At 38.0% G+C, this 27,076-nt stretch overlaps 1 protein-coding gene across 2 annotated transcripts in view; it reads left to right on the top strand.

The window, feature by feature from the left end:
* Nucleotides 1-27,076, top strand: part of GPHN (gephyrin) — a 333,104-nt gene that overhangs the window by 184,766 nt on the left and 121,262 nt on the right. For both annotated transcript variants that reach the window (XM_068397489.1, XM_068397488.1), the window contains exons 5-6: nt 21,360-21,454; nt 24,683-24,749. In XM_068397489.1, coding sequence (XP_068253590.1) covers nt 21,360-21,454; nt 24,683-24,749 — 162 coding nt within the window. The remainder of the gene's footprint in view (nt 1-21,359; nt 21,455-24,682; nt 24,750-27,076) is intronic.

Here is a 27,076-nt window from a genome sequence, read left to right as displayed (position 1 = left end):
GAAAGTCTCTATTCTGCTGTGATATATTCAATTCAAAATTGCACCAGTGTTTTTATAATCATTACCAATTGCAAATTTTGTGTCACCTGGCTTTTCCCAGTTCCCTAAGGTATCTTTCACTATTGCTGTTTCCCAAATTTCTCCTTAGAATTTAGTTGAATTCTTCTTCAAGTTCCATTTTATTTCTACAGACTATTTTAATGTCTGTATCCTTCCATTTCTCTGTCCCAAGTAGTGTTGACAACCCTCCTAATCTCTGTTTTTGTAATTTTCATGTGTTCTGTTTTCTTCCCCTTCAGCTTTGTTAATGAAATAAGATGCTTGTGACACAACAGGTTGTCATGTTATAGCCATACTCTCACAGCAGCACGTGTTCCCCCCAGATTAACCCAAATCCACTGAGATATTTCAAATGACAACTTCCATTTAATAGGCGATAATTTAAACTAGAAATAATATGTACGTTTTTGCATCCTCCCTGGTTCAAATAGTGCCTTTCCAGACCAGCAGGATTTCTAGTATTGTTCATTGCGGGTACGGGAGTACTTCTGTTCTTCTTCAGCAGTATTCAGCTCTTCCTTAGTGCCATATCAGAAACATCTTAGTGTTCTCACTGGGCCAAAAGAAACTTATTTTCTTTTTACAAACTGTCACTTCAGGAGGGCTCCAGAGTGAGGAGGAACGAAGTCTTCATCTCAGGTGGGACATTAGTAATTTTGTGGTAGGAATACATGAAATCGTACAACCTCTAATTACCCAGGCTGTTGTTTCATTTTTTCACCCTTCAATATTCAAGGTACCCTCCAATTTGATAACCTTTTTCAGCATTTATTTTTGTAGTCTATCTTAAGACTGTGGTTTTGCGTATCTCTTAATGGAGGTCTCCCTGTTCGGTGTGATTTCTGCGTAGACCTATTGTATAACGAAGTGTGCTGTGTATGTATGATGTCTGATCCTGTAACTTCCCATCAGACCTTTTGAGAACTATTGTTCTCTGTATTTCTTAGAAAATTATGTTTCCAACCCAGCTTGCTCCTAAAGGGTCTGAATTATGAAACCTTGACAGGTGCATCTAGGCAAAAAATATGCTTAAATGGAATAGACTGCTCTGTGACAGACTCCTTCCAAATTCTGTGCTACTCTGTTACAAGTGTATCAGCAACTCTCTAAAGTGCCATTCCCTTTTTCTTAGTCTTCCAGACAGTTCCTAGCTTATATGATTAGGTCTTTATCCAGTCTGCTTTAATTTTTCAACAAAAATTATTATTGAAACACTGTATTCAGTGTTATAAAAATCCAAATATATTTGTGTGCCCTATTCATTTAATTAAAAATTCTATAATTAGATTTTAAATCTCATATTTGGAAGGCATGTTATTGTAGCAGAATTGGTATATTTAGTTGCAGAACACTCTTCACTAACCAACTATTACCAGTTTCTTTGAGAAGCAACAGTATACAGATTATTTGCACTATGCAGTACACCATCAGGTTACAGAAGTACCTGTGTCTTGGGAAATTCCAAACTGATATAGCTGACTTATGAAGTGCTAAAAAGTGCACTTTTTCCTCTCTTGTTTGAGTTTCTCAGGAAAACTTGGTAGCCCGCCAGCATCACTGAAGAGCCTGGTTGTGCTATCATCAACTGCAGTCACTTCATGGAAACATCTGCGAGCTTCCAGCACAGCTATAGTGAGAAATGTGAGAGGGAAGGAAGCCAGATCCCATTTCAGCTCCATTTACTTGAATATCAGAGGTTACACAGAAAAAGAAAAGCAGCCTCTCATCCCACCCAAACCCCCAACCAAAAAAAAAACAAAACCAAAAGAAGGAAACACATGCAGAGAAAGCATTCCTGGAAAATGCTAATTTCGATAAATAAAGAGCGGTTGGTAAATTCTTTATATTCTGCTACATAAATAGCAGTTTTGAACATGTCTCCTTGTCTGTGTATCCAGCTGAGACAGTGGATTGCACAAGTGTATGTCTCTCAACTTGTTTCTGTCTAGTTTTCCTGACATAGACAAGTATGAAGATGGTGGGGAAAAAAAAGGAATAGGAATTCAGAGGATACTTTTATCTCTGTATATGGGATTGACGTGTCTAAAAGGGAAAACTGCCTGTTATTCTATCATTCTGTTTTTAAAAAGTTTCAAATGTCACAGTGGATATAGAAAAAGATAAAAAAGCTAGGTTAGAGGTGAGGGTTAGACAGCTCAGTGTTTAGTTTATGATAAAGAATACTGGGAAATAACTTGATTTTTACCTGTGCTTTCTTTGGGAAATAATAATGTAAGGTATATACTGCATTACTATTATTAAAATACTGTATTTTCTTTGGGAGATAATAATGTAAGGTACCAATGGCTTTCTTAGTCTGCTTAAGAGAATTGTAACAATAGCTGGTGTTAGAAAGCTCAAGCCAGAAAAGTCTAATAAGAAAATAATCATAATGGAAGGGTTTTATGTGTTTGGGTTCGTTTGTTTGTTTAACAATGAGAGATTAATCACACAAATTCCCCGAGGAAGAGCTGTATTCTCCGTTTCAATCCTATCGAATCAGAAGCGATTGATTGTGGGAGAGATGTCTTATAAAACTCAAGTTACCTTGGGCTTCTTACAGAAGTCATGGGTGGCGTTTATGAGTTATCCTGTGCAGAAGGCCGAACTAGATTCTAGCCTTGTGTTCTATATATGTTAAATTAGAAGATAGTTTGAATCAAATGGATCCTGAAATTAATCAATAAGCAATTTTGTTTCCTGCGTTCAAAAGGATTACATGAATTGCTTCTCTGTTTCTTTTTTGAAAATGCAAAACTCTGATAATATTGTCTGAGGACGCTGGGGCAAATATCTTTTAAATTATTTAATTAATGTGTTAACCTTCTGTGTAAAGTTGTCTGACCATCATATGCTAAAGATAATACTAATAGAATTCCTGTTAAGCAGTCAGGTATTTTTGCCTGTTTGAGGATCAACTTTTATTTCCTTTATTTTGGCTTTCTTTAATACTCTGAAATAGCAAATAGAAGTTTGGTTTTCTGTCTTTCAAACATGTATGAAATATTTGCAAGCTGTGTTGAAAAGAAGAAAACAGTAGTAAAACAACAGTAAGGGATTTGAATGTTCCGTAGAATGAGAAGCAAAGCCACAGTAGCAAGCCAGGAAATATCACTTTTTTATCTTAAATTTTGCAATTAAGTTTTTTATTCCAAGGTAATTTCAGAATGGAAGTTGGAAGAAGATTCACCATACGCTGTAGGTGGACAAATGGTTCATCTCCAAGTGATCCCAAATACTTTGAAAAATACACCCAAAAGAACAATATGATTCTAATTTACTTTTTATTGGCATAAAGAAAAGGGTTCTCCTCTTCTTGACATTACTGATGCCTTTTAGCCATGTTTTCACTGTAGGGACCACAGCTTGTATGGACATCTCTCAGTTAGTTTAAATGGACTGGCTTGGCTCCTGTTATTAGTGTAGCCACAACAGTGGGTAGATCTTGCAGTCCTTTTTCTGTAACTACGGGAGAAAAATATGCCTGCCATAGGACTTCTGCATAATGAAATTTTCAATTTGGAACTTTTGGAATTCTTTTCTTTTTAGGCATTTCTAAAAGGTTTCATTACAACACCTCTTCAGAGCAGATGATAGGGAACTGAACAAAATTAAACATCAGGTTAAGGCAAAATAATCTTGAAAACATTGTCAGGCCTGTAATGTGACATTTTTTTCTGTCCGTGGTCTATTACAAAGAGTTTAATAAAAGCTTAATATGGAGAAAATTAACAAAAAAATTTATAGATACGTTAGGAAGACTTCTCTGTGAAGGCAGCTTAAAGAAATGATAGCTAGAGGGCAAATACTAGTTTGGATTTAAGATGTATCAGAAACTGAGTGAATTAGTCCTTTTGACATAAGCACACCAGAATAGCAAAATGACTCACTATTAAAATAGTTGATCATTAAAACTAATACTTATTAAAGAGTAGAGATTTTCTCATTTGCTCCTTGCCTGCTGTGTAGGAGCTCTTCCATCCACTAAGTGGAAAGAAACTAGAAAAGTCTTGGAAAGAAACTGGCTTCAGCAGTTATTCTTAGAATTAGAACTGGTCCTTTGCCTGCTTGTGCTAATTGTTACCACGTGGAGCAGTGAAGCTTTAGCAAAGTGTTAACTCCGTATGAGTACCAGAATAGAAAACCAAAATGACTATTGTCACACTCGGGCATGAAAGTCTTATCAATTATGAATAAGAAAATAATTACTTTTTAACCTTAATTTAGATAATTCACAGATATTTTAGCTTCTTGTCACTTCATGCATATATTCTTTTTCCCAATTATTTTGTAATGAGAATACCCCAATTAATAGTGAGGTGCATAATCTACTGTTGATTCTTTATTATTGATATTTAAACTTTCATTAGATTTTAATTTTAAAGAAAAGTCCATCTTTTCTTCCACAAATAAACATTTTCTTGTGGTTTGCTGAGATCAGTTTGTCATAGTTCATTTTCATTGAGCCTTGAAAGATTTCCCTTGGGAGAGAAGGTGCTAGCAATTTTGTTCTTGATGTGATGCAGCTAACTCTAGCTGCTGCTGGCCACAAAATCACAGAATTTGATAAAACTACCACTGCATGCTCGAAGTACCTCGTACTCTATTGTATTAATATCTTCTCTGGTTCAGTCAGTGTATGCTTTTCCTGGCTGGTTTATGCCATCACTAATCATATGATGGAAATCTCTTGGTCTCCTCTGCCTAAATTTCCTGCATTCTGTTCTAAGCCCAAATAGTAGTGTTTGATACAGGAAAGTCTGGATATTAAAGAAATTCCTGTTCTATGACCTCAATTTCTAAATTTGAAGTTATATTATCCTCTATTATTCCTGTGCCGTGCCCAGCTAGAAAGAGAATGAGTGGCTGATACCCAGAGGATCAGTATAAATGATGTTCTGTCAGCTTAGCCTGTTACTACTGTATTCCTTAAAAGCTTTGTTGCGTGTGAGTACATGGCAAATCCTTATGGAGTTTGTCTCTGTGACCTTTCCAAATCCTAATTGAGCAGTGCACAGCAGAACTAATGATTCCTTTATTGTGTCTAAGGTTCTCTACAGTTTGCAGGAGAGAAGAGTTGGCTTCTTGTTGCATATTATTGCCTTATCAAAGTGGTATGTAGGTTTTCAAATTTACCGTAAGAAGTTAATGTGCAAGCAGATAAGTACACACACAATGTGGACTTCTGAGAGGACAGAAATAGTGAAGTTTGGTTCCTGGTTGGTTGACTTTTAGTTACTAGGAAGATACTGAATAAAAAGACTCATGACTGAAATGATAGATGAGTTAAATTACTGACTTTTATTACTGCTGGGATTTTCTCAGTGCTCACATTCCAGAGTTCATTACGTGGTTCTGAAATAGAGCAGCAGCTAAGATTTCTGAAACATGGTTTTATTTGTTTGAAAACCCAACCATATTAAATAACAGAGTGCTTAAGGTAAAGAGAAGAGGAGATTCAAGGTAAAAAAAGGTGTTGATAAGTTTCGTACTTTTGCAACTCTTGCTATAGAAGAGGGTTACCCCACAAGACTCAGACTAATTCTTTTCATTAGAGCAGAGGTATATCTAAGCCAGAGTCAAACACCATTCTCCAGTAGTGATGAGAAACAGTTAATAACTTCTTCAGTTTATCTCACAAATGGCCGACAGTGGCTAATTGGTACTCCTGTTCATCTTCACAAGCTATTTTGCAGTGGATATGGGAATGAGCTCACAAGACCATCCCCTTTCCCCTCTTATACACCTTGTGCTAGAGGTAAGTGTGGTTTTGGGGAACAAGGGTGGGATGTCATGAGATGAAACTGATGTGGGCTTCTTAAATTTTTTGCAAACCTCAATAAAGGCTTATATCTGGGGATGGGCAAAAATTCAGCTGAATTCTTACTTTTTGCCCGAAGAGGTTACCCAGTCCTAAATTGACATGCTTTCCTTGAACTGGGAGTCAGAAATCCCTTTTCTCTTCTGTTTTTCTGCTGCAGAAATTCCCAACATTCCCATTATGTGGGCTCCAGAGAGGGGTAAGCAACACCTTCAATCCCACCCAATCATTTCCAAACTAATTCTTTGCTAGTATTTTTTTGCTTTTTAAATCATCATCAGAAATAGTTTTTAGACACATTTTCCCATTTGTTTGATTTTCTTGTGGATTCTCATATTTTTGTTTTATAGGAAGGTCCCATGGCTTCCCCAAGTGCTAGGGTCAGACTCATCTGCTGTTTCCATTTGTGTGCTATTCTCCCGTGGATTTTCATGGTTCACTCTGATCTAGTGATACTACCAGAGGGTGAGCATCTAGATTCTTGGGACTGTTTCACTGGTGGTATCCTAAGTTATTGAAAAAGCACTGCCACCCTGCTGCCCTGTCAATTGGTTGGCAGGCTTATGTTTTGTCCTTGCTGACAGTCGCATCTGATTATTCATGGGCTTTGGTCTTTTGCTGCCTTGCCTGTCTGGGGACTGCCTGGCATTCACTACTCTCTTTTATTCTCTGTACCTGCTGTCTGTGTGGCATTGTCCTCCTGAAATCTTGGTCCTTTGCCTGACTGTCTGGCATTACCTCTTGGCCAGCTAATTGCTTGACACTGACTACCTACTGCCCTGTCCATCTGTTGAACGGCATGTCTCACCTCCTTATTGTCCTTTCGCTCTGATTGCACATGGGCATTGGCCTTCTGCTGCCCTGTCTGCCGCTCCGAGTGCCCGGCATCACCTTCCCACTGAGTGCGTCTGCTGACTTTGCGGAATTGCTCTTCTGCTTGGCACACCTGCTGACTGTTTGGTACTGCTTTATCGACTTGCTGAATGTCTGGCATTTTCCTCCTGCCTTTTCACCTGCTTCTTGATTATAGTGTCCCCTTGCTGCTCTTTGAGTCTGCTTACTCACTGATACTTGCTCTTTTGCTGTCCTGTCCACTTGCTTTTATGCCTGGCATTTCTATCATATTGTCTTGCCCACCTGCCTCGATTTTATTTCTAAATATGCACCAGTCTGAAAAAAATTAAGAATTGTAAGGAATGGGGGAAAAAAAGAATTGTCTGGCTCCTTCATGATCTGATTCAGCTCAACATACCAGCCAAAAACTGATCTCAGTACCAGCATCCAGCTTTTTCATAGAACTGCTCAAAACCCTTTCCCTCCTTACAAAAAAAATTTTAAAAAAAGCTGAATGGTATTTAGTCTTTGCTTCCATTGCTTCATTTGATAGGTGTATTACTGTCAGTAATACTGTATTCAGTATTAAATGCGGTAGTAATTAAGTACTAAAACACATCACTAATATTACCTACAGTAATTCTCAGACTCTGTGGAAGGTAGGTAATAACAGGGGAAAAAAAACAATCTCTTGCTGAGGCTCGGAAAGATTGAGGTTTGAATGTAGAGCTATGTTCAGTAAACACGGTGGATCAAAGGAGCTAAATAAGAATTTAAAACACAAGGTTGCAGCTAATCTAAAAAAGCCGTTGGATCAGTACAGTGTTACCAAACCGCAGTGTGTCATAGTTGCTGCTTCCTACTCTTTCTGTACTGGGAGAATGGTCAATTGCTCGTTTACAGAAAACTTTTGTCACTCTGTCACAGATTAAGGACAAGGACTTGACTACATCTGTAAGGTCCATAGTAAGGGAATAAATCATTGTCATAGCTTAGAGTAAGAAGCAGCATTTCCTGCCTCTTTTCTTTAATTCAACTCACTTAATCTCTCTTTTCCTAGCTCTGCCACAGTTTCTAGCTTATTATTTGTGTTTGTGGTTTTAATTACGCTTTTGAATCCAGTACCAAGTAGGAATCAGAGAGAATATTCTGTCATAATAAAGTCTTCCTATGCTTAAAATAGTTGTAATATTATTTTAACTTTAGCTTTTAATCTCTCCAGACTTAATATTACTATTTTGCTATCTTCAGAGATATCCTAAATATGCGAAATTATGTCTAACCGTAGAGGCAGGGCAGCATCCCTTGAGTCAGTAGCCTCTTTCACCTGTGCAAGACCAGCTGTGGAATCAGAGAGAGATGCTGTGGGAGAGCAGCTTGCTCCCATGCTCCTGACACCAGCTTGCCCCTGTGGAGAATGGCTCCCAGTATGGCAGACAATGTTCTGAGTAAGAGCCCTTCTCCTAGTTTTCACATTAGTCTCTAGAAATCTGGTACACTTGTATCCTGCTCTGAGGAACCAGCGGACACAAACGTCCACCTTTACTCCCTTACAGTCTCCTGGTCTCTCCTGTCCTCTCTCTTCTCAGCCTTTCCAACCCTCCCTTGCTTCTCCAGGCATAATTTTTTCACAACTTTGCAAGCTCTTAAAGACAGTAGGCTGGCAGTCTCTCACTTCCCACCAGCTTCACTCTGTCGTGGGGTCTGGTGACAAGAACAGATCTCAGTGGCAATTCTCTTTCTCCAAGCGCTAACTCCCAGTGTTACTTTGCTGCTTCCCTAGACTGTTGTTTGAGAAGTGACATTGGATGTTAGAAGGGAGGAGGAATATTCACTCTAGCACTGCGGGGCTGCAGGACGCTGCTAGAACTCACTTCTTATCCCAAGAACCATAAGTCATTTTTCTGTATATCATTTTAGTTATTTTTAATATAGCTTTTTAAAAATTAATATTACCCCCAAAAAATTGCTAGTTTTCAAATAATATTCAGGTTATATAAACTTTAAACTAAACAATGCAGAAAAGCATCAGAAACTGGAGGAACATAAACACAATGCTTTTTCTTGAATGTATGTTATTTTCTTGGTTGAAAATTATACCTCCCAGAGAACTGATGCAGTGCTGTCTCAGGCAGCTTTGCTGTAAAATATCCAGGTAAATCAGTTTTCCATCTGCAGTGATGAAGTTACGGTACAAGTATTTTAATAATTTTAAAAAAATCTGTGTTAAGTTGAAAGAATACATTTTGATTTTTATCTTATAAGTGAGTCAAAATTTGATTAAATAAACAATCACAAATTTGCACACAAAGCCCTGGGAATAATGTCATATCTATCAAATCCCTGGAACAATGAAATACAACATTATTTTGTCTTTTTTTTTTAAAGTGTTTGGTTGGTTTTTGATTTTGTTAAGGTATTCTTTAATCTATCCTGTGCACTTTTCAACAAAAAATTAGCTTCTGGAACACTCATAAAGTATTAAAAGTCTTTCCAGTTTATAGAGTTTCCCTTTCCAGGATAACTAAATTTCGTGTTATCAGCCTAACTGTATCTCAGTTTTGTTTCATCTTGTTAGACTATTTTCCTTCCTTATTGTCTCTCATAAAAAGCTTGTTACATTTCTGATAGTCATTTCCTGAACTACTACGTCTAAAATCCTACGGATTATTTGTCAGGAGAATGTTTTTCATATATGCTCTGCTTACGTCAATACATTATTTAAGTTGCATTAAAATTTTTACAGTTTATATTCTTTATTCTTCTGTTTTCTAAAGGTATCCTTTCCGATGATAGTCAGCATTGTAGCATCTAAGCAGCTGATTTCTTCAGTAGTTTATGAAAAGACAACAAATTCCTAACTAACACAGGTCTTTTGCTCTCAAAAAGAAAGATAGATGTATAATTATTTTGTTACCATTGGGATTTCCAGAAGGTGTTCCACTGCCCTGATCCATTTAATCACTGCTTTCGGTTTCAGTTGAAGTTTTCCATTCTTTTAAGAATAATATGTGTGACAGTAACTCGTATCAACTTGGAATTCAGATTTTGTTGTGTCTGGATGTTGCTTCTGGATCCAGTTTGAAAAAAGTAATTGTTTAATGTTAGACAAGAATGCTTCAGGTCAGTATTATGCTAAAGAACATATATGCCTTTTGGTTCATGCATTTTCATAAGTGATGAAGGCTTTTGCTGTCGCAACTCATGTAACAATTTGCTGGAGGTATATTGATACCGAGTAAGTTCCAGTGTGTCTCTACTGTTACCTCTTCATTTAGTGAGTAAATAGCTTTTGTTGGAAAAATGAGGAGATAGATAAACAAAGCAGATATAAGAAGCAAGAAAATACTGTTTTTACGTAATTGCTTCTGAGCGTCGTAATTTGTAACCCATCATTTTTTCTTTTATTCTGTTGAATATATTTGGGAAGATTTTGACACTCCATCCTCTGGGTTCCCTTTTCTTAAAATGTCCTTTAGCGTACAGGCTAGGTAAAGGTGTTTACATGGTTATAATGCAGTTTTTAACTGATTCTTTGTTAAGGTAATATCCATGGTTTAAAGTTAGTGAATTTCCTTAGTAAATTAAATTGATACAGTCACTGAATTTATACATGCAAGAAGACCCAGTCATCCATCCTTCAATGACTGTTTCAGAATTATTCCCCTCAGTACATTTTTCTGTTGTTCTGCCCAGCCAGGTTTTAGATTTTGAATTTGCTGGAGCTTCTTTCGCTTCACTTGGGAGTTTGATGAAGTCAGATAGATGTTATGGTTCAGAAATTTTATCTGAGACTGCACCTAAACTTTTGTTTGATTAGTCCTTTACTGCTCTCATAGTACATCATAGCAACACTAAAGAATCTTTTCCACACTCACTGTTTGCTGTCAGGAAATATTTGTACACCTTAATTAGGCTTTTTCTTTTAATCTTTTTGCAGATAGACTGTAGACGATGAAATAAGCTTTATTTTGTGTAGTATTGCAATCATGTACATCACTCAAGTGGGGGATTTTGCAGATTTCAAAGCTGAATGAAACCTACACATTGCACCAGTTTTTGTCTCAGTGTTTGGGCTATAGCTCCCTTTTAAAGAGTGAAAAATGATTGGGTTATTGCCACTTCTTTCTACGAGCTGACTAGTTCTTTGTTTCAAACCAAATAATGCTTATGTATCCAGTGGTACATGGAATTAATCCGTGAACAGTAAGGCCAAAACTACAGTCTCTCTAGAGCTCTTCTGCAGTTTGTGCAGGTTTTACTGATTTCTGCTGTTCAGTATTGGTGGTTCCTGGGATGAGAAGAACAGAGAAAGGCACAGATGTCTTTGTCTCTTAGGGATTTTGTTTCCTGCAGCATCTTAATGAGAAGCTGCTATTAACTCATCATCGCCCTTTGCAGGCAAGAGGGGTCTGTAACAGTAGAATTTTCTTTTGACTCTTTTAACCATAACAAAGATGGATTTACTAATCTAGCTGGAACTTGTGGGTTTTTCTCAATTAATAGCTTGTCACATTGATAAAACAGCTTAATATTTTCCCCAGGAATATTGTCTGTCTTTCTTTCTTTTCCTTGTTAGCTTTTTAAAAATGAGGATTTTTTTATTTAACTCGTTTAATCAGACACATAGTATTGGGCAGCTAACCTTAAGTGCATATGATTTCTGTTATTCTGAATTACTGTCTTTCATTATCCATATACATTATATAGAAATACTGCTGTCTGATTTTTTACTTAAGTTAATCTGCTTAGACCTATGATGTTTGCACTTACTGTTCTCTGAATATGAACGCATTTCTGTGGTAGTGAGCTGCTTAGTATTTATTGCAAGAGTCTAGTCCTGGGTACATTTTAAGTACAGAGAGGAAGAACTAACTTGTTCCCTGTGCCCACCTAAGAATCTCTTCTGTCTTACCAGTTGTTAAAGCTACCACTTTTCTCAGTGATCCACTTACACACTGCTAGTATAAAAATCAGTATTTGCTGAAAAATTTTGGAGACAGAGTGAATTACATTACATTAAAAAGCAAAAAGATTTCTCTGCACAGCATGGTCTGCTGCTTCAAGCACAGCACAAGTATATGTGAGGGGAGGTGCTTATATACCTATGTTGCTGTATCTATATTAATGAAAAGGTCCCTACATTATAAGAACTGCAGGGTTTTGAAGTTAAGAGTTAGGCAGTTGGGATTTGTCTATGCAATGCAAAGTTGCATTAATGTGAAAGCATTACTCTGTTACAGCTGAGTAGTGTCAATAAATGGTTGAACTGGTTTTAACTGGTGCATGAAAGATACTGTAATGTCTTCTAAAACTGGAAGAAACTGGATACAGAAATGTGTATAGAAAAGATCTTAGGAACAGTGAAATAAAGGATTTTTTATAAAGGATTAATTTTATACTGGATTTTGTTACATTGTTAACTATTATTATTAAGCATTGTAAACCATTAATTAAATAGTAGAATCAAATTCCAGAGGAAAAGGTAAACTTCATATATTTAATATTCCTCATTCAGTGTAGATTAGGAATTGTGCTGTCTTCTGTTTCAGTGCTCTGTGCTGCAGCAGTCTCAAAAAGTACTTTCCATCTTCTCTTTGAGAAACCTTTTCATCCAGTTGTTTCCATGAGAATCTTGGAGAAAAAAAAAATGTGATTTGTGCCAGGAGTTAAATAATCCTGTATAGGAAATTGTTTGACAGAATGCACAGTAGGTCACTTAGGCTTTCAAAATCTGTTCAGTTGTTCAGTTCTAGTGAGTGCATCATTCATGTGTACCTAAATCAACAACGGTTCAGACTCTGAACACATGAATTGCATCACTGCATCTCACTGAAGAGTCCTTTCTATGCAATTTTAGGTTATGGCAGAACTACTTTAAAGCTGTTGTTATTAGACGTGCTTTATCATTTACTTGGGGAGTAAAGATACTATGTAAAGGAATCTTAAGAGAAAGTAAAGTACTTTTTGTAATTCTTGTATTGCTGTGGTATATTCTTGAAAAATTATCACTGAGTAGTCTATCCTTTGAGTGTACAAGGTGTATTTTGGGAAGGATTTTTTTTTAATCTTCAACATTGATGATCTGAGATCTGAAATTTTTTGGAGGAGCTACTTTACCTGTGGCAGAAACTGACTGGAGTTTCAGAAGTACTAATATTTCATATGCAATATTTGTTCTTGGCAGAAGGTAGCAAATGATAGGAAGTAACAGGCAACATTCCAAAGAAAAGCGTTCCACATCTCAATCTCAGTAGCAAATGCGTTGTAGCTAAAGCATTGCAAAATTATTTATTTAGAGTAGCGAAATTGCAAGTAAAAACTTTTGGTTCTTTCACTGTCCAAGAGACTGGGCAAATTCTTAAGAGAAAGCAGCATACATTTCTGCCTGGTGGCCTCATTCTTTGTGTCTACTGATGGGAATCTCTAAAGAATAGGGTCTTTTCTCTTCCTGTGATACTAATATCACAACTAAGCAAAAGTGACAGGTTTGTTTCTCTTACATAGTTCTAGCCTTTATTGCTTAATATACTTTTTCTCCCCCTTTATATATAAAGAATCCAAGTTTGGCACTAGTTTTATATGAAATGAAGCTAACTGTACGCTGACTCTCCTTTGGTATAGATATATATATTGTAGAACATAGTACACATAACCAGAAGCACTATACAGGGTATTTTTTTATGACAGTGCTCCCTAGTTATTATACCATTAGTTAAAGCTCATTACATTGTCAGTCGCATTAATTGTAGAATTCTTATTGATACTCTTATTGAGATATTGTAGATGTTATTATTGATACTAATTTCTGCTGTATGATTCTATGATTTGCAGAGGACAAAATTTTTCACTTCTCAGGTTTGTTCCACTTCAATTTTTAAAGAATTTTACAAAAGTTGTGATGGATTGCATAGGTTTTTACATTTTATATTAAATATAAAGCAGTTTGAACTAACTGAGGGAAAACTTAAAAGAATAATAATGATTAATAGATAAAATTTTAACAGTGTTTTTGTAATAGCAGAATGGTGTCACTAACTTTACCAGAAAGTCTTCATCTGTACTGCTTTTATTGAACAGCAAGGGATTCATTCTTACATGAAGTGGAGGTGAAGTGGGAAGCACAGCAGTTTGCACATGAAAAAGAAGGCTGAAAAAGGAAGTAGGCACCTGACCCTTCTTTATAAGCAAGTGCAGTGGCTTGTTTTCCGCTGTTTTAACAAGCTAATCCTCCTAACCTCTCCCCCTTTGCAAATACTCTGCCTTTCGACACTGACTTAACACACACCGTTATACAGCTGTAACATACTGCATCTGGTGGACTGCATACATCTTCATAGAGCCTAAATGCATTCCTCATAGTGCAGAAAAGCATTTAGTAAGCATTTTCTTTGTTTGGTTAACTGTTTCTTTAAAATGATTGTTCTGTTGGTTTTATGACAATGCATGTGGGTGGCCAGTATCGTAAAATTAAGATCAGTTTGTATGGCATAAATATTTTATATACATTTACTATCTTAAAGCTTTGTTTAGCAATCAGGATTAAAAAATATTATTAACACTTAATATATATTAGAAGTGGTATTTAGAAGATGCACCTGGTTTGGTTGCCCAGGTGCACCAATTTCATTAACATTTCTATTACACAAATGGGGCAGGCAAGTCACTGATCTGTGAAGTTTATGTAAATCAAATGCAACCAGGTTTAGCTCAAAAGAGATACAAACCTACTGAGGTGCAGGAACAAGTTACAAATTCCACAATGTTGCTTTCTCTACTATATTGATTTAAATTTTCATCTTTTATTGCGTCAAAGAATGTGAAGCATCTTCCCCAAAATGTTTTGCAGCCTTTAAGTAAAAATGAAACAGTGTTGTGAAGTAAATCTTTTGATTAGTTTGATTTCAGTTGAAGAAAACAAGGTCTTTTAAGGAAAGTTACAATAAATATTAAAAACTTTATTAACTAATATACACTTAGGTAATTCTTTGCTTACAAAAATAACTATCAATGGAGTGCAACTATAAAAAATCAAATATATTCATAGCTTACATAAGTCATTGCGTATTGTCAGAGGTACCTCTACCAGCCAGTTGCTTTGTATGGTCATATACACAGTGGAATTGTACTGATAGAATCATTTGCTGATATCATTTTATAAACAAGAAGAACATCGTATTAGCTCCTGGCCTCTGAGACTCATGACATAGGCATGAGGTTACAATAAATGGTACAATAGATCCCAGTGAAGAGAGTGAGGGAATTTGGAGGGGGCAAGCTGCAGGCAGAGGGAATCATGGATATGGGGAGAAACAGAGAAAACAGAGTCTGTATTTAATCTAATCTAACAGCAGTTATTGCTGTGACACTTTTGTTCCTCACACAGATAAATTCTGTAGGGTCATTCTGTGATGTTTGGGATCTTGGTGGCAGCAGAGTCATTGCAAATATGCTGAGAGTACAAGCAAACGTCGAATCAGCATTTGTGTGCTGCAGAATTACTGTCAGTGGAAATGTGTTATTAGTGCATGCAGATACACCAATTTGTAGAGTCCATTTTTAGTTGGCTACATTAATCAGGGTTTCATCCACCTTCGGCCATTTGTGATTTGAGTTGGGAGAAGAAGAGGAAAAAGACCATGTAATCAGATCAGTTATTGGAAGAATATGTACTAAGCTCACCACTGATAAGAGGAAAAGGTGATAGAGTAAGCCACCCTAATATGTTTAGACATGTTTTGGTTTATTTTGTATAAAATAATTCTGTAAAAGCCTGGGAGAGCTCTCAGTATGTGTCTGTCTGACACACATAGCAGCATTTAACATCAAAAAGACCCAACAGGAACATCAAAATGCACACTCGCCAGACTCAGGCTGAGTTTCTTATTGTAGAGTAAAATTGACAGAAGCCTGGATGTCACCTCATGAGGAGGAAGAAACACACGCATCAGGGGCAGCACTGGCCTGATGTATGCCTAGCCACCACCAGTCCGTCCTGTGAGTCCAAACATAGTGACTGGTGCTTACTTTATCCTTACGTCAGTTATTCTCCACTGCTCTGGGTCTATAAAGCAGCTGATGGATTTTTACAGGCCCACATCATTAGCCCTCGTGGATAACTTATTGTTGAGGAAACGATGACTCTCAGGCTATTGCTTTTAAGGTGCATGTGGCCAGGTTCATTGGTGTGGTGTGAATCTGTCAAAAGGTGTAGAATGACAGCAAACACCTACTTCTGGGATCTGCCCTGTCCAGAAGCAGCTATTCATTGCCCTCTGGATGCAGGCCATTCTTGACTTACATGGATCTGTGACAACTCATTTGACATCGAGAAGTCAATGATAATCGTAATTGCATACATGTGAAAGGACAGACATTGCATGGCGTATCTCTGGCTGCAGCACCCCAATGATGTGTTAGGGCCACTATATTGTTAGAAAGTTAATAACTTTGATGACAAGTTGAGAGACTTTTACAAACCTACTTGACTTCGGTTGTTTTGGAGCGATAGCATATGTGATCGGTTTTATCCATTTGTCAAATTACCTGAGCAATTAGCCAAAGAAATTTGATTTTGGAGAACATCAGAGAGCACAGTTCCTGTCAAGCCTTCCATCCATAAAAAGACACAGAATATCATCACACAGATTATTGGGGGCAGGGAATAACAAAAATTCAAGGAAAAACAGCATGATAGTGAGAATGAGTGACTCAAAACTGATCCTTAGCCAAAAACTTTTCGGTATATTGAAAGAAACCAACTGCTGCAACCTGTATTTGTTATTGTACTAAGAGAAGAAATAGATAAGTGATTTTTAGGGGAGAAGCTCTAATCAGTCTAGCTCCATGTAAGCTCTATTTTCTCCCCTGCAAAATAAGAGTAGGGAAATAGAGAATAAGCTGAAATAGCTGACTTGTGAATAGAAATTACAGGCACACGTGTTATCTCCAACAGAGGTATACCGAATAACCTTGAAGGAAGGTATCTCATCTCCAAGCTGAGAGCTGCAATTTTTGTTCCTAAAGTATACACTTCTTACACAACTGATTGACAGACGTGACTGACATTTTTGTTGCATATTTGACTGATCTGTCTCCATAGTTCTTTGTCCAGTCTTCTGAGGTTTGACTGGTTTGTGAGCTCTGTTGCAGAGGGTATATAGGTATTTCTTTGGTTAGGCCCTTCCAAGACTTCTGCTTTCAATGGAAAGCTCAAATAGGTAATAAAATGTTATGTATGCTAATTCTGTAGTTTGCTAAGTATAAATGATCTTCAAATTTGTCTATTAATTTGCATAAATAGCTTTATGGTATGCTATGCAGAGTCATAGATTTTAACTTTTTCAACAGAAATAATATTTTCAACAGAGGTAGTCTTGGTCATCTTAATCAGATTTATTACGACTTCTCAGTCTCATATTTGCATTTTAGTTGAAGAGATAAAACTATATCACCGTCCCAAAACTGATGAAGAGTATATGAAATGTCTCAGATCATTACTTACTGTTGAGGTCAAACTTTGCTATGTTTGATACCTGAAAGACAAAGACAAGGAGTTTCTGAACATTTCAAGAAGAGTAGTCCTAAGTCTTTTAATTAAATCAGTCTGCAGTGGATATATCCTCCAGAAGCTGCCTGGGAGGGCTTCCACAGGTTAGGAACTGAACTAACTTAATTTATATGGAGGCAAAGAAAGGCAGTGAAGCAGCAGAGAACTCTGTGAAACCCATTGGCAGTGAGCCATCTGTTAAGCAACCACAACTACGTCAAAGATATCTAAAAATATATCAGTTGGTTTGGGAACATAATGCCCTAACTCCAATAAAAAGGCACTTTGAAAACGATCAAAAATGTCTTTTTAAAATAAATTGCCTTTATTCATATGGCAATGAAATATAAGAACTGCTATCATAGACATTGTTAGTAAGCCCTGACTAGTTCTGCGAAATAATTTTTTAATTGTTAGTCTCTACTACTCCCCTCTGGAGTAGAAACTACCATTTTATTTCATTGTCTTTGTCCCTGGTTCCCCCACAGACTGAGACTTCTATCATGTTCTGTCTTCCTTTTTGCTTTTCCTGAGTTTTTCCTTCATGTATTGTCTGTCCAAGCCAACTTGTGCAGTTTTATTTCCATCCTACTCACTTCATTCACTTGCCCTCTCTCTACTCTCATCCCTGCTCTTCTCACAATCCTACTGCTTGGACTTCTCTCTGCAATTCTGCCTTTCCACTTAGGCTTCCTTCTTCCCACGTTCCCTTCTCCTGTCTAAACTACAAACCTCACATTTCTTTGCAACCTCCAAACAGGCCTTTATGCATTTGTGTCTCTTTCCTGAACTCTTGCTTTTACCTTCAAGTGCTTCCACTGCTGTGGAACCCCTCTCTTCCACATCCATCTTGTACGCATGTGTCTTCTTTGCACTGCCACCTTATGCAGGGGAACTGGGGACAGTTCCTTGCTGTCATATTAATACTTTATGCAAATTTACTCTAGTATTTTCCACCTACTTTTTATATAGTCATCAGACTCAGGTTTGAGAAATCAGTGTATAGCTTCAGTCCTGATGAAGGCATCAGTGTGACAGCTCTGAATGAAATCTTCTCATCATTTTTTCCTGCTTCTGCCCACGTAGTAGTGTCGTCATCACTGTTGTAAGAAGGCCAGGGGCAACAGCCTTGATTCGTGATTCATTTTGTGCCAACACTATGGCCCCCTGCAGCAGGCAAAACCTGGCTGATAGTGAGACTACCAAGAAAAAATTGCCCATGAAACAAAGTTTAACAATCTTAGTTCAGCCTTGCTAGAGTACTGGTAAAACGTGAAGGTACCGAGTCACTAATTCTTTAATAGTTTGCATGCAGGTAGATGTTGGTACCAGACAGTTAACTCCTGAGCTGGACACAGATGAAAATCTAGTTTTGACATCTCTCTTCCACCCTTCCTTCAAACCTGAAAGAAGTATTAGAAAATCTGGCCACCAGCACTTTGGTACATTGTTAGGTGAAACAATAGACACAAAGTATCTGCAAATCACTGCAGCACAGCTAATTTCATTCATTATATGTATAGCTAATTAAGGGCGTGCTTCCCAGTGTGATGGTGATTTCAGTTCCTGTACACTGCACATTTTAAGTCATGTTATTTGAGGACATCCCAAGAGTGGACTTCCCAGTGGCTGATTTCAAGAGCAGATGTCACTGTAAAAGTTATTTACTTAGCTGCAGCCTTTTTTGGTTACATCCATCCAGTCAGGCTGCAAATAGGAAAACAGGAAGCATTCCCCTGTTTGTAGAAGTCTGCCTGCAGTAATAAATATAAGCATATATATTTTGAAACAAATATTTTTAGAAACTTCTGTTGAGAGCTGTACTGCTGTTTGGACTTTCTGCCCTTTCAGATTTTGTTGCTTAGTCCATACATTTTTAATAATCACATTGCCTGCTAGCAGTGACATTTTGTGAAGGTCATTTTTCTTGTGAAGTTGGAGAATGGACTTGAATTTCATTGAAGGACTCCCTGAGCTGCAGGATCATTGTTTATGGAACTCTCTTGCATCTTATACTACCTTTGAAGCCTGTTTAGCATTTTAACTAATGATATCTTCAAAGTGTCACTGCGCTCAAGGGCAAAAAAGAAATCTCAAAATGCACTTTGTATTTTAAACCAGTTTTGAATAGCTTTGAAGCATGGTATTAGCTGAAAATAAAAGGCGTAGATATAGACTTACTATGTATGCACACACAGAGAATTCCATGTTTCACCGACTTTTTCGTTGTCGACAAAGTGTCCCTTCACCACTGCAGTGCCTTTTTCTTCTATACTATAAAAATCATCAGGTCTATGGATAGTCTTAAGAATTTTTAATGTGATTGATTGATAATTTGATACCTCAGCAGGTATCTTTGGGCAATCTCCCTCAGTGGAGAGGTTTTAGTTTTGTCTACATCATTCCTAGCCTGCTTCTTCTCATTTCCCCTGTGTAGAAATACAGACACTGGGTTGTATTTATATGCCTTTTCTATTTCCAAGTAGAGGATGGCAGATACTAAAACAAACATGCTATGCTTGAAGTAAAAGAGATTGTGGTGTCAGCTACTGAATTAAAATCTCTTGGTTTTGTATAAACCAAAGATCCTGTTTCCCACAACTGAGCACATACCAAGTTTGCTTATGGCCTGGTTTGGGCCAAACCAGGCCAGCTTATTAATAAAAGATCTGAAGGTTTACTTGGTAGCTGTATCTGATGTCTTCTGATACTGACATATTCCTTTAAAACATGTTAAATGTTAGTGGTAATGTTTGAGAATATGGCCACTTGAATATCTGTACTGTTCAGGGATATTTTTTTTCTGTTTTATTTATTGCTTCCTCTAAGTGTTTTAGCTGTATAGCTAGTGTAGGTCTCCTGGATCCTTCTCATAGGGATGCCATTGGGTTAATTTTGTTCCTTCTCTATGACTTTGTTTTCTGTTTGTAAACTAGGAGCTTACAAAAGTGCAAGGATGTGATTTATAATTTAATCTTTCCCACAAAATAATTTGTCTGGTTTTCTTACATTTTATTCTTTTGCTATATCAAGCTGCCAAGAAAATTTAGCTTATTCTGAGTGTCTTTATATTTAAGATGTGCTTTTCTATTTCTATTTTGATAGCAGTACCACCAAAGCGTTGTAGTTTGGTCGGCTGTTTTACAATGGATTTCACAGTTTTATGAGCATTGCTAACGATTTTAGTTGTGCCAAATAACTTAGAATCTTGTTTCAGAACACGAAACAAGATGATGCACTGAGCAGCAACTACTGTGAGGGAAATGAAGAGAGGGTAGGACTGTAACCTGCCTTTGAGGTGTTACGTCCTAACTGAAGTTAGAGGCTGGGAGGCTGGATGGATTGTGTGTTTGAGAAAATTTGTGTAGGAAGCAAGGGCAGAAGGTTGTGCGCATCCCAGAAAAATAATTTTCCATCTGATTCCCTGTGTGGAAGAAAGACTAAAAAACCAAAAATTTTCAGACTCTGCTTCCAGGCTTCTCGATGCCCACTGCATATGGACTGCTTCTGAATAAAAACCACCATCCTGTTTGGAACCGCTGTTTTGCTGACGTGATCAAAAGGGAAGGCCTCAGCCTCTGGCCATTATCATTACCATTTTACTATTTTCCTGCCTGCCTGCTACATGGGCTTCCCTTTGCAAATTTTTTTTTTCTATTTTCTGTGCAGACCGATTCACCCTTCTCATGCCTGGGAAAATCTCGAAGGGAAAATGCACATGAGACTGATGAGGAAGAGAAGGCAGTTACTTTTGGTCTTGTCTTTGCTTATTCCCAAACATCCTTTCCTTTCCGTTAGAGGGAGTTGTTATTTATGTGGTGTTGGTTAACATTTCCTGTATAGAGAGAATCCTGGCTTTTAACGTTTTCTGTAGAAGTCTTTACAGTACAGCCAACAGTGCTTCTTCCCAATCCCTTGTCTTTCCCAATTTTACACAACCAACAGAAAATTCTTTAACATATTTCAGTGTTGAGAATTTGGCAAGGACGTCTCTTGGCAGAAACAAAAAAAAGGAGATATTCTTACCCAGGTTTTAGCCGATTTCATATTTTTCCTTTCCTGTACTTCACTTTTCTATTTAATCTTTGATTGCAGGCCACTAAAGAAGTAATAGAGCGAGAAGCCCCAGGGATGGCCCTGGCAATGCTGATGGGATCACTTAATGTTACTCCTCTGGGCATGCTCTCTAGGTAAGACTATTACCTTCAAAATATGAGGGGAACTGTTTCCTTAGAAATACACATTCTCATGAAATGACTGTATATAAATAACTGAACATTGCCATTGTTATCAAGACTTTAAGTCTTAACTTCAGAGAAGTGGCCAAATTCCAAGAATGGTAATTACATTATCTCATTTAATTCCCTTTGTTGTCTCCATTAGACACTGTATCCTCCTGTATTTTCTGTGCCAGGTTATTTGTGATATTGATGCATGCTGTTAAACAGCTGTCTTTTCATCCTAGAGCTGTGGCATTTCAGTGGCAAGAGAAGAATTCTTCTATATGTTGTTCATCAAGTACTAAAATGCTTTGTTTAGCAAAAAAAACTTTGATAAATACAAATGTATTGTTTTGATATTGCTTTTGTTCCAGTATCAGCAAAAGCTCTCTGAATAAGTTAAATGGTGTTTTATCCTATGCTTTCAGATATAGTACTTTGAGTCCTAGAGTTTGGTATTTACCTCATTTTACTTATGATAGACTTAGTAATATCAATATCTTTCATAATTTAGTTTGTGCTTGTACATTATTTCAAGGTAACTAAGAAACAATGGCTGTTACAGGTTTTTGATTTCTCGTATAATGAGGGTATAACAAGGAAATAATTATGTAAGAAATAAAGAAAGAATTTCAAATCTGCCACTTTTTATTCAAATACTTGCATTTTTAGAGGACATTTACATGAGAGTTTTAGTGATTCGACAAGGTATTTTAACGCTTTTCATATCACGTATCACATATTTGAAAGGGCAACATTACCAAGTTAACACCTTCAGATTCTGTACAAATTAGCAAGTATTTTCATTTTTTTATCTGATATAATTTTTTATATCATAGTTTGTGTTTATCTGAAGGGAAAGGATAACAGAATGCTACCGCAAGGAGAGGAAAGGTTAATTTAGCTGTTCTGTTTCTGATCAAGAAAAGGATAGCCATTTAGATGACACTACCAAGGTGGTTTAGGATGTGGTGTGATCAGGGTGGCTGAAAGGATGTTGCAATGGTAGTGGAACCATAATGCTGGATTGCAACCTGACACTTCTGTACACACAGCAAGAAAATGTCCCTTAAACTACAGCCACTTTCAGTAGTAATTGATGACAATGATGGGAGATAACATTACAAAGATACTGCATGCAATCATATTATGCCTTAAAAAATTTGCTGGTGAAAACCTTTACTTCAGACCTGAAAGTAATCAACATGCAAAAAAAAAAGTCCATTATTTTTATAACACTGTTCAGATTATAAAGTTAAGTATACAAAAATTACAAAATTACAGCATTATGGTTTCTTGTGCAATCTCAGTTCTGCATGAATGCACGTGTGTGTTATGATTACTCTTTTTTTGTAGAATTCCTCTGCAAATGCTTAAGACGGAGGAGGGAGATTTACTTTTCTTTGTTTTGATTGTCCTAAGTGTAATCCTGTATCGGTTTTGGTGCTCTTTCTTCAGAATCTTCTCTGAATGCAGACTCACTTCTTTTGGGATTTTTCTTACATAATTTCTTATTCTAAGGCACAACTTGTTAATATATTTTCATAGAAAATTATGCAAATTGAGGTAGTGTTGTAATCACCCCTTACAGTGAGAACTAAGACACACATTAAGAGAGATCAGTTTGAGAAATGTAGATCCTAATTTTTCCAAGTATTTAACACTAAATGTCACTTCTCCTAAGCTTACCTCTAACTGACTTAGTTTTGAAATGAAGTTCTGATAGATAATTTTGCATGTAATTTCTTGGACTTTTTAAGAAAAAACAAAAAGCAGAAGTTCTATTATGCAACATTAAGCTGACACTTATATAAATCACCTGTAGGTCTGGAAATGTTAGGTCAATCGTGTTGAATTTTATCACATGGACTTTTAAAAATTATTGTAAGTTATAGGCTGTCTTCCTGGCTGGAATTCTTTCTTAACTGAGGGTATGTAGTGTGCAAGAAGTGAATATGGGATAACAGAGGGTAGGAGTCATACAGTATTCAAGCTGACAGTTGAAAATAAGACTTCTCTTCAGGCTGGCTTGATTGTGATATCAGAAATTCATTTTGTGACACAAAAGTGATCTCTCTGCTATTTAATTGTGAGCATTATGGTCACTAGAATACTTGCTACCCTGCTAGAAAATGCCATGCTACCAACAAATTATATTAATCACTGAGAATTATTTGTATAAGAAGAAATCCAGGGAAGTTGGCTACCCCACAAACCATGTCCTTTGGCTCAAAATTTTTGGTAATGCCATATCAAGAAATTATTTTCTTTTCTGTTCTGTCTTCACTTATGGCTTATGTTTTTGTTTGATAAAGAGATTGTTACACAGTTTCTCTCAACTGTAGCCTCCGTATCTTTGTGGTTTGGTTTCGTCCTTTCACTTTTTTCTTATCCTTATGTTCTAGCCCTGGGTTTTTCACCACTGGTTTAATAAACCATGGAAAAAAGCAGGAGGCACTCTTTACAACCTCAAGACAAAATACAGTAATCTTAATTTTTTTTCTTGAAAAATATTTGCTAAAAAGAGGAAGAGACAAACTCTAAACAACAGAAAGGAAAAGTTCAGCCCTGCCTCAAGACCAAAGGAATTCCCTAAAGACAAAAAATAAAATAAAATCTTCCATCTTTGATAGTTGGTTTCATCTGTTTTTGAGGGGGAAGGAAAGACTGTTAGGAAGAATTAGATATGAATTGCGTAAGTGCAATTTTCACTTGAGAATTACTTCCCTGTGTGCTTTTCTTATGTTGCATCTTTTAAAAAAAAAAAGACATATTTGAATTAACGCAACCAGCATGACTTAATAATTTTACCTGGCAAGGTAAATAGTGTTTGACACCATCAATTGCTTTACAAAGGAACCATGTGTATGAGCAAATAGGGGCTATATCAAAGAATGTATTGGATGCAAGTAAACAATAGAATTAAGGGAGCTACACAGATCTAAAAAAGATAGAAATCTAGCCAGTGTTTATACTATCAATTAAATGTTAGACTCTGTCAGCCTTGTTTGATGCTTTTTCAGCTCAGCTTCTCCTGAGCTGTTTTATGAGAACATGATCAGCAAATATTTTTAGATGTTGGAAATTGAGTTTACAAATTCTGATAAATAATAGAATTTATCTTAAATGCTCTGTTCTTGTTTCTACAGTGGAGAAAGTTGCATGCACGAATTTCACTCTGGGTTTCTTTCTTTTCAGACCTGTGTGTGGCATCAGAGGGAAAACTCTCATAATTAATCTGCCAGGTAGCAAGAAAGGGTCACAGGTAAGAAGTGTTCTTACTGATCTGCTACTGAGGACCCACGATGAGTACTTCCCGTTGTTCTGAATGGTAAAAAGTACCCACTACAACAGATTTTACAACAGATGAGGCCTTCTACAGGCAGCTGAGAGCAGTCTCGCAATTACAGGGCCTGGTTGTTGTGGGGGATTTCAACTACCCTGATATTTGCTGGGAGGCCTACTCAGCCAGCCATCCCCAGTCCAGGAGGTTCCTCCAGTGCATTGATGATAACTTTCTGATGCAAATGGTGGATGAACCAACTAGGAGAGGAGCGCTGCTGGATCTTATCCTCACTAACAAGGAGGGTCTGGTTGAAGAGGTGAAGGTTGAGGGCAGCCTTGGTTGTAGCGACCATGAGATGGTAGAGTTCAGGATCTCATGTGGCAGGAACAGAATAGCTAGCAGAATCACAACCCTGAACTTCAGGAGGGCCAACTTTGGCCTTTTCAAGCAATTGCTAGGGGAAATCCCATGGGACAGGGTACTAGAAGGTAAGGGGGCCCAAGATAGTTGGTTAGCGTTCAAGGACTGCTTCTTCCGAGCTCAAGATCAGAGCATCCCAACAGGTAGGAAGTCAAGGAAGGGTACCAGGAGACCTGCATGGTTAAACAGGGAACTGCTGGGCAAACTCAAGTGGAAGAAGAAGGTGTACAGATCGTGGAAGGAGGGGCTGGCCACTTGGGAGGAATATAAGTCTGTTGTCAGAGGATGCAGGGAGGCAACTAGGAAAGCTAAGGCCTCCTTGAAATTAAACCTTGCAAGAGAGGTCAAGGACAACAGAAAGGGCTTCTTCAAATACATTGCAGGTAAAGCCAACACTAGAGGCAATGTAGGCCCACTGATGAATGAGGTGGGGGTCCTGGAGACAGAGGATAAAAAGAAGGCGGAGTTACTGAATGCCTTCTTTGCCTCTGTCTATACTGTTGGAGGCTGTCCTGAGGAGCCCTGGACCCCTGCGGCCTCAGAAGAAGTCAGGATAGAGGAGGAATCTGTCTTGGTAGATGAGGGCTGGGTCAGGGACCAATTAAGCAACCTGGACGTCCATAAATCCATGGGCCCTAATGGGATGCACCCGCGGGTGCTGAGGGAGCTGGCGGAAGTCATTGCTAGGCCACTCTCCATCATCTTTGCTAAGTCGTGGGCAACGGGAGAGGTGCCTGAGGACTGGAGGAAAGCGAATGTCACTCCAGTCTTCAAAAAGGGCAGGAAGGAGGACCCGGGTAACTATAGACCAGTCAGCCTCACCTCCATCCCTGGAAAGGTGATGGAGCAACTTGTTCTTGGTGCTGTCTCTAGGCACATCAAGGATAGGGGGATCATTAGGGGCACTCAGCATGGCTTCACCAACGGGAAGTCTTGCTCAACCAACTTGATAGCCTTTTATGAGGATGTTACCCGGTGGATAGATGATGGTAAAGCTGTGGATGTGGTCTATCTCGATTTCAGTAAAGCGTTTGACACAGTCTCCCACAGCATCCTCGCAGCTAAACTGGGGAAGTGTGGTCTGGATGATCGGGTAGTGAGGTGGATTGTAAACTGGCTGAAGGAAAGAAGCCAGAGAGTAGTGGTCAGCGGGACAGAGTCCAGTTGGAGGTCTGTGTCTAGCGGAGTTCCGCAAGGGTCGGTTCTGGGACCAGTTCTATTCAATATATTCATTAATGACTTGGATGAGGGATTAGAGTGCACTGTCAGCAAGTTCGCTGATGACACAAAACTGGGAGGAGTGGCTGAGATGCCGGAAGGCTGCACAGCCATTCAGAGAGACCTGGACAGGCTGGAGAGTTGGGCGGAGAGAAATTTAATGAAATATAACAAGGGCAAGTGTAGAGTCCTGCATCTGGGCAAGAACAACCCCATGTACCAGTACAAGTTGGGGACAGAGCTGTTGGAGAGCAGCGTAGGGGAAAGGGACCTGGGGGTCCTAGTGGACAACAGGATGACCATGAGCCAGCAGTGTGCCCTTGTGGCCAAGAAGGCCAATGGCATCCTGGGGTGTATTAGAAGGGGTGTGGTCAGCAGGTCGAGAGAGGTTCTCCTCCCCCTCTACTCTGCCCTGGTGAGGCCGCATCTGGAGTATTGTGTCCAGTTCTGGGCCCCTCAGTTCAAGAAGGACAGGGAACTGCTAGAGAGAGTCCAGCGCAGAGCCACGAAGATGATTAAGGGGGTGGAACATCTCCCTTATGAGGAGAGGCTGAGGGAGCTGGGTCTCTTTAGCTTGGAGAAGAGGAGACTGAGGGGTGACCTCATTAATGTTTATAAATATGTAAAGGGCAAGTGTCATGAGGATGGAGCCAGGCTCTTCTCAGTGA

This window comes from Nyctibius grandis, chromosome 4, assembly GCF_013368605.1.
Source record: "Nyctibius grandis isolate bNycGra1 chromosome 4, bNycGra1.pri, whole genome shotgun sequence".
Taxonomy (NCBI): domain Eukaryota; kingdom Metazoa; phylum Chordata; class Aves; order Nyctibiiformes; family Nyctibiidae; genus Nyctibius; species Nyctibius grandis.
The sequence above is the reverse complement of the archived record's forward strand: the minus strand, read 5'-3'. Positions and strand labels throughout refer to the sequence as shown.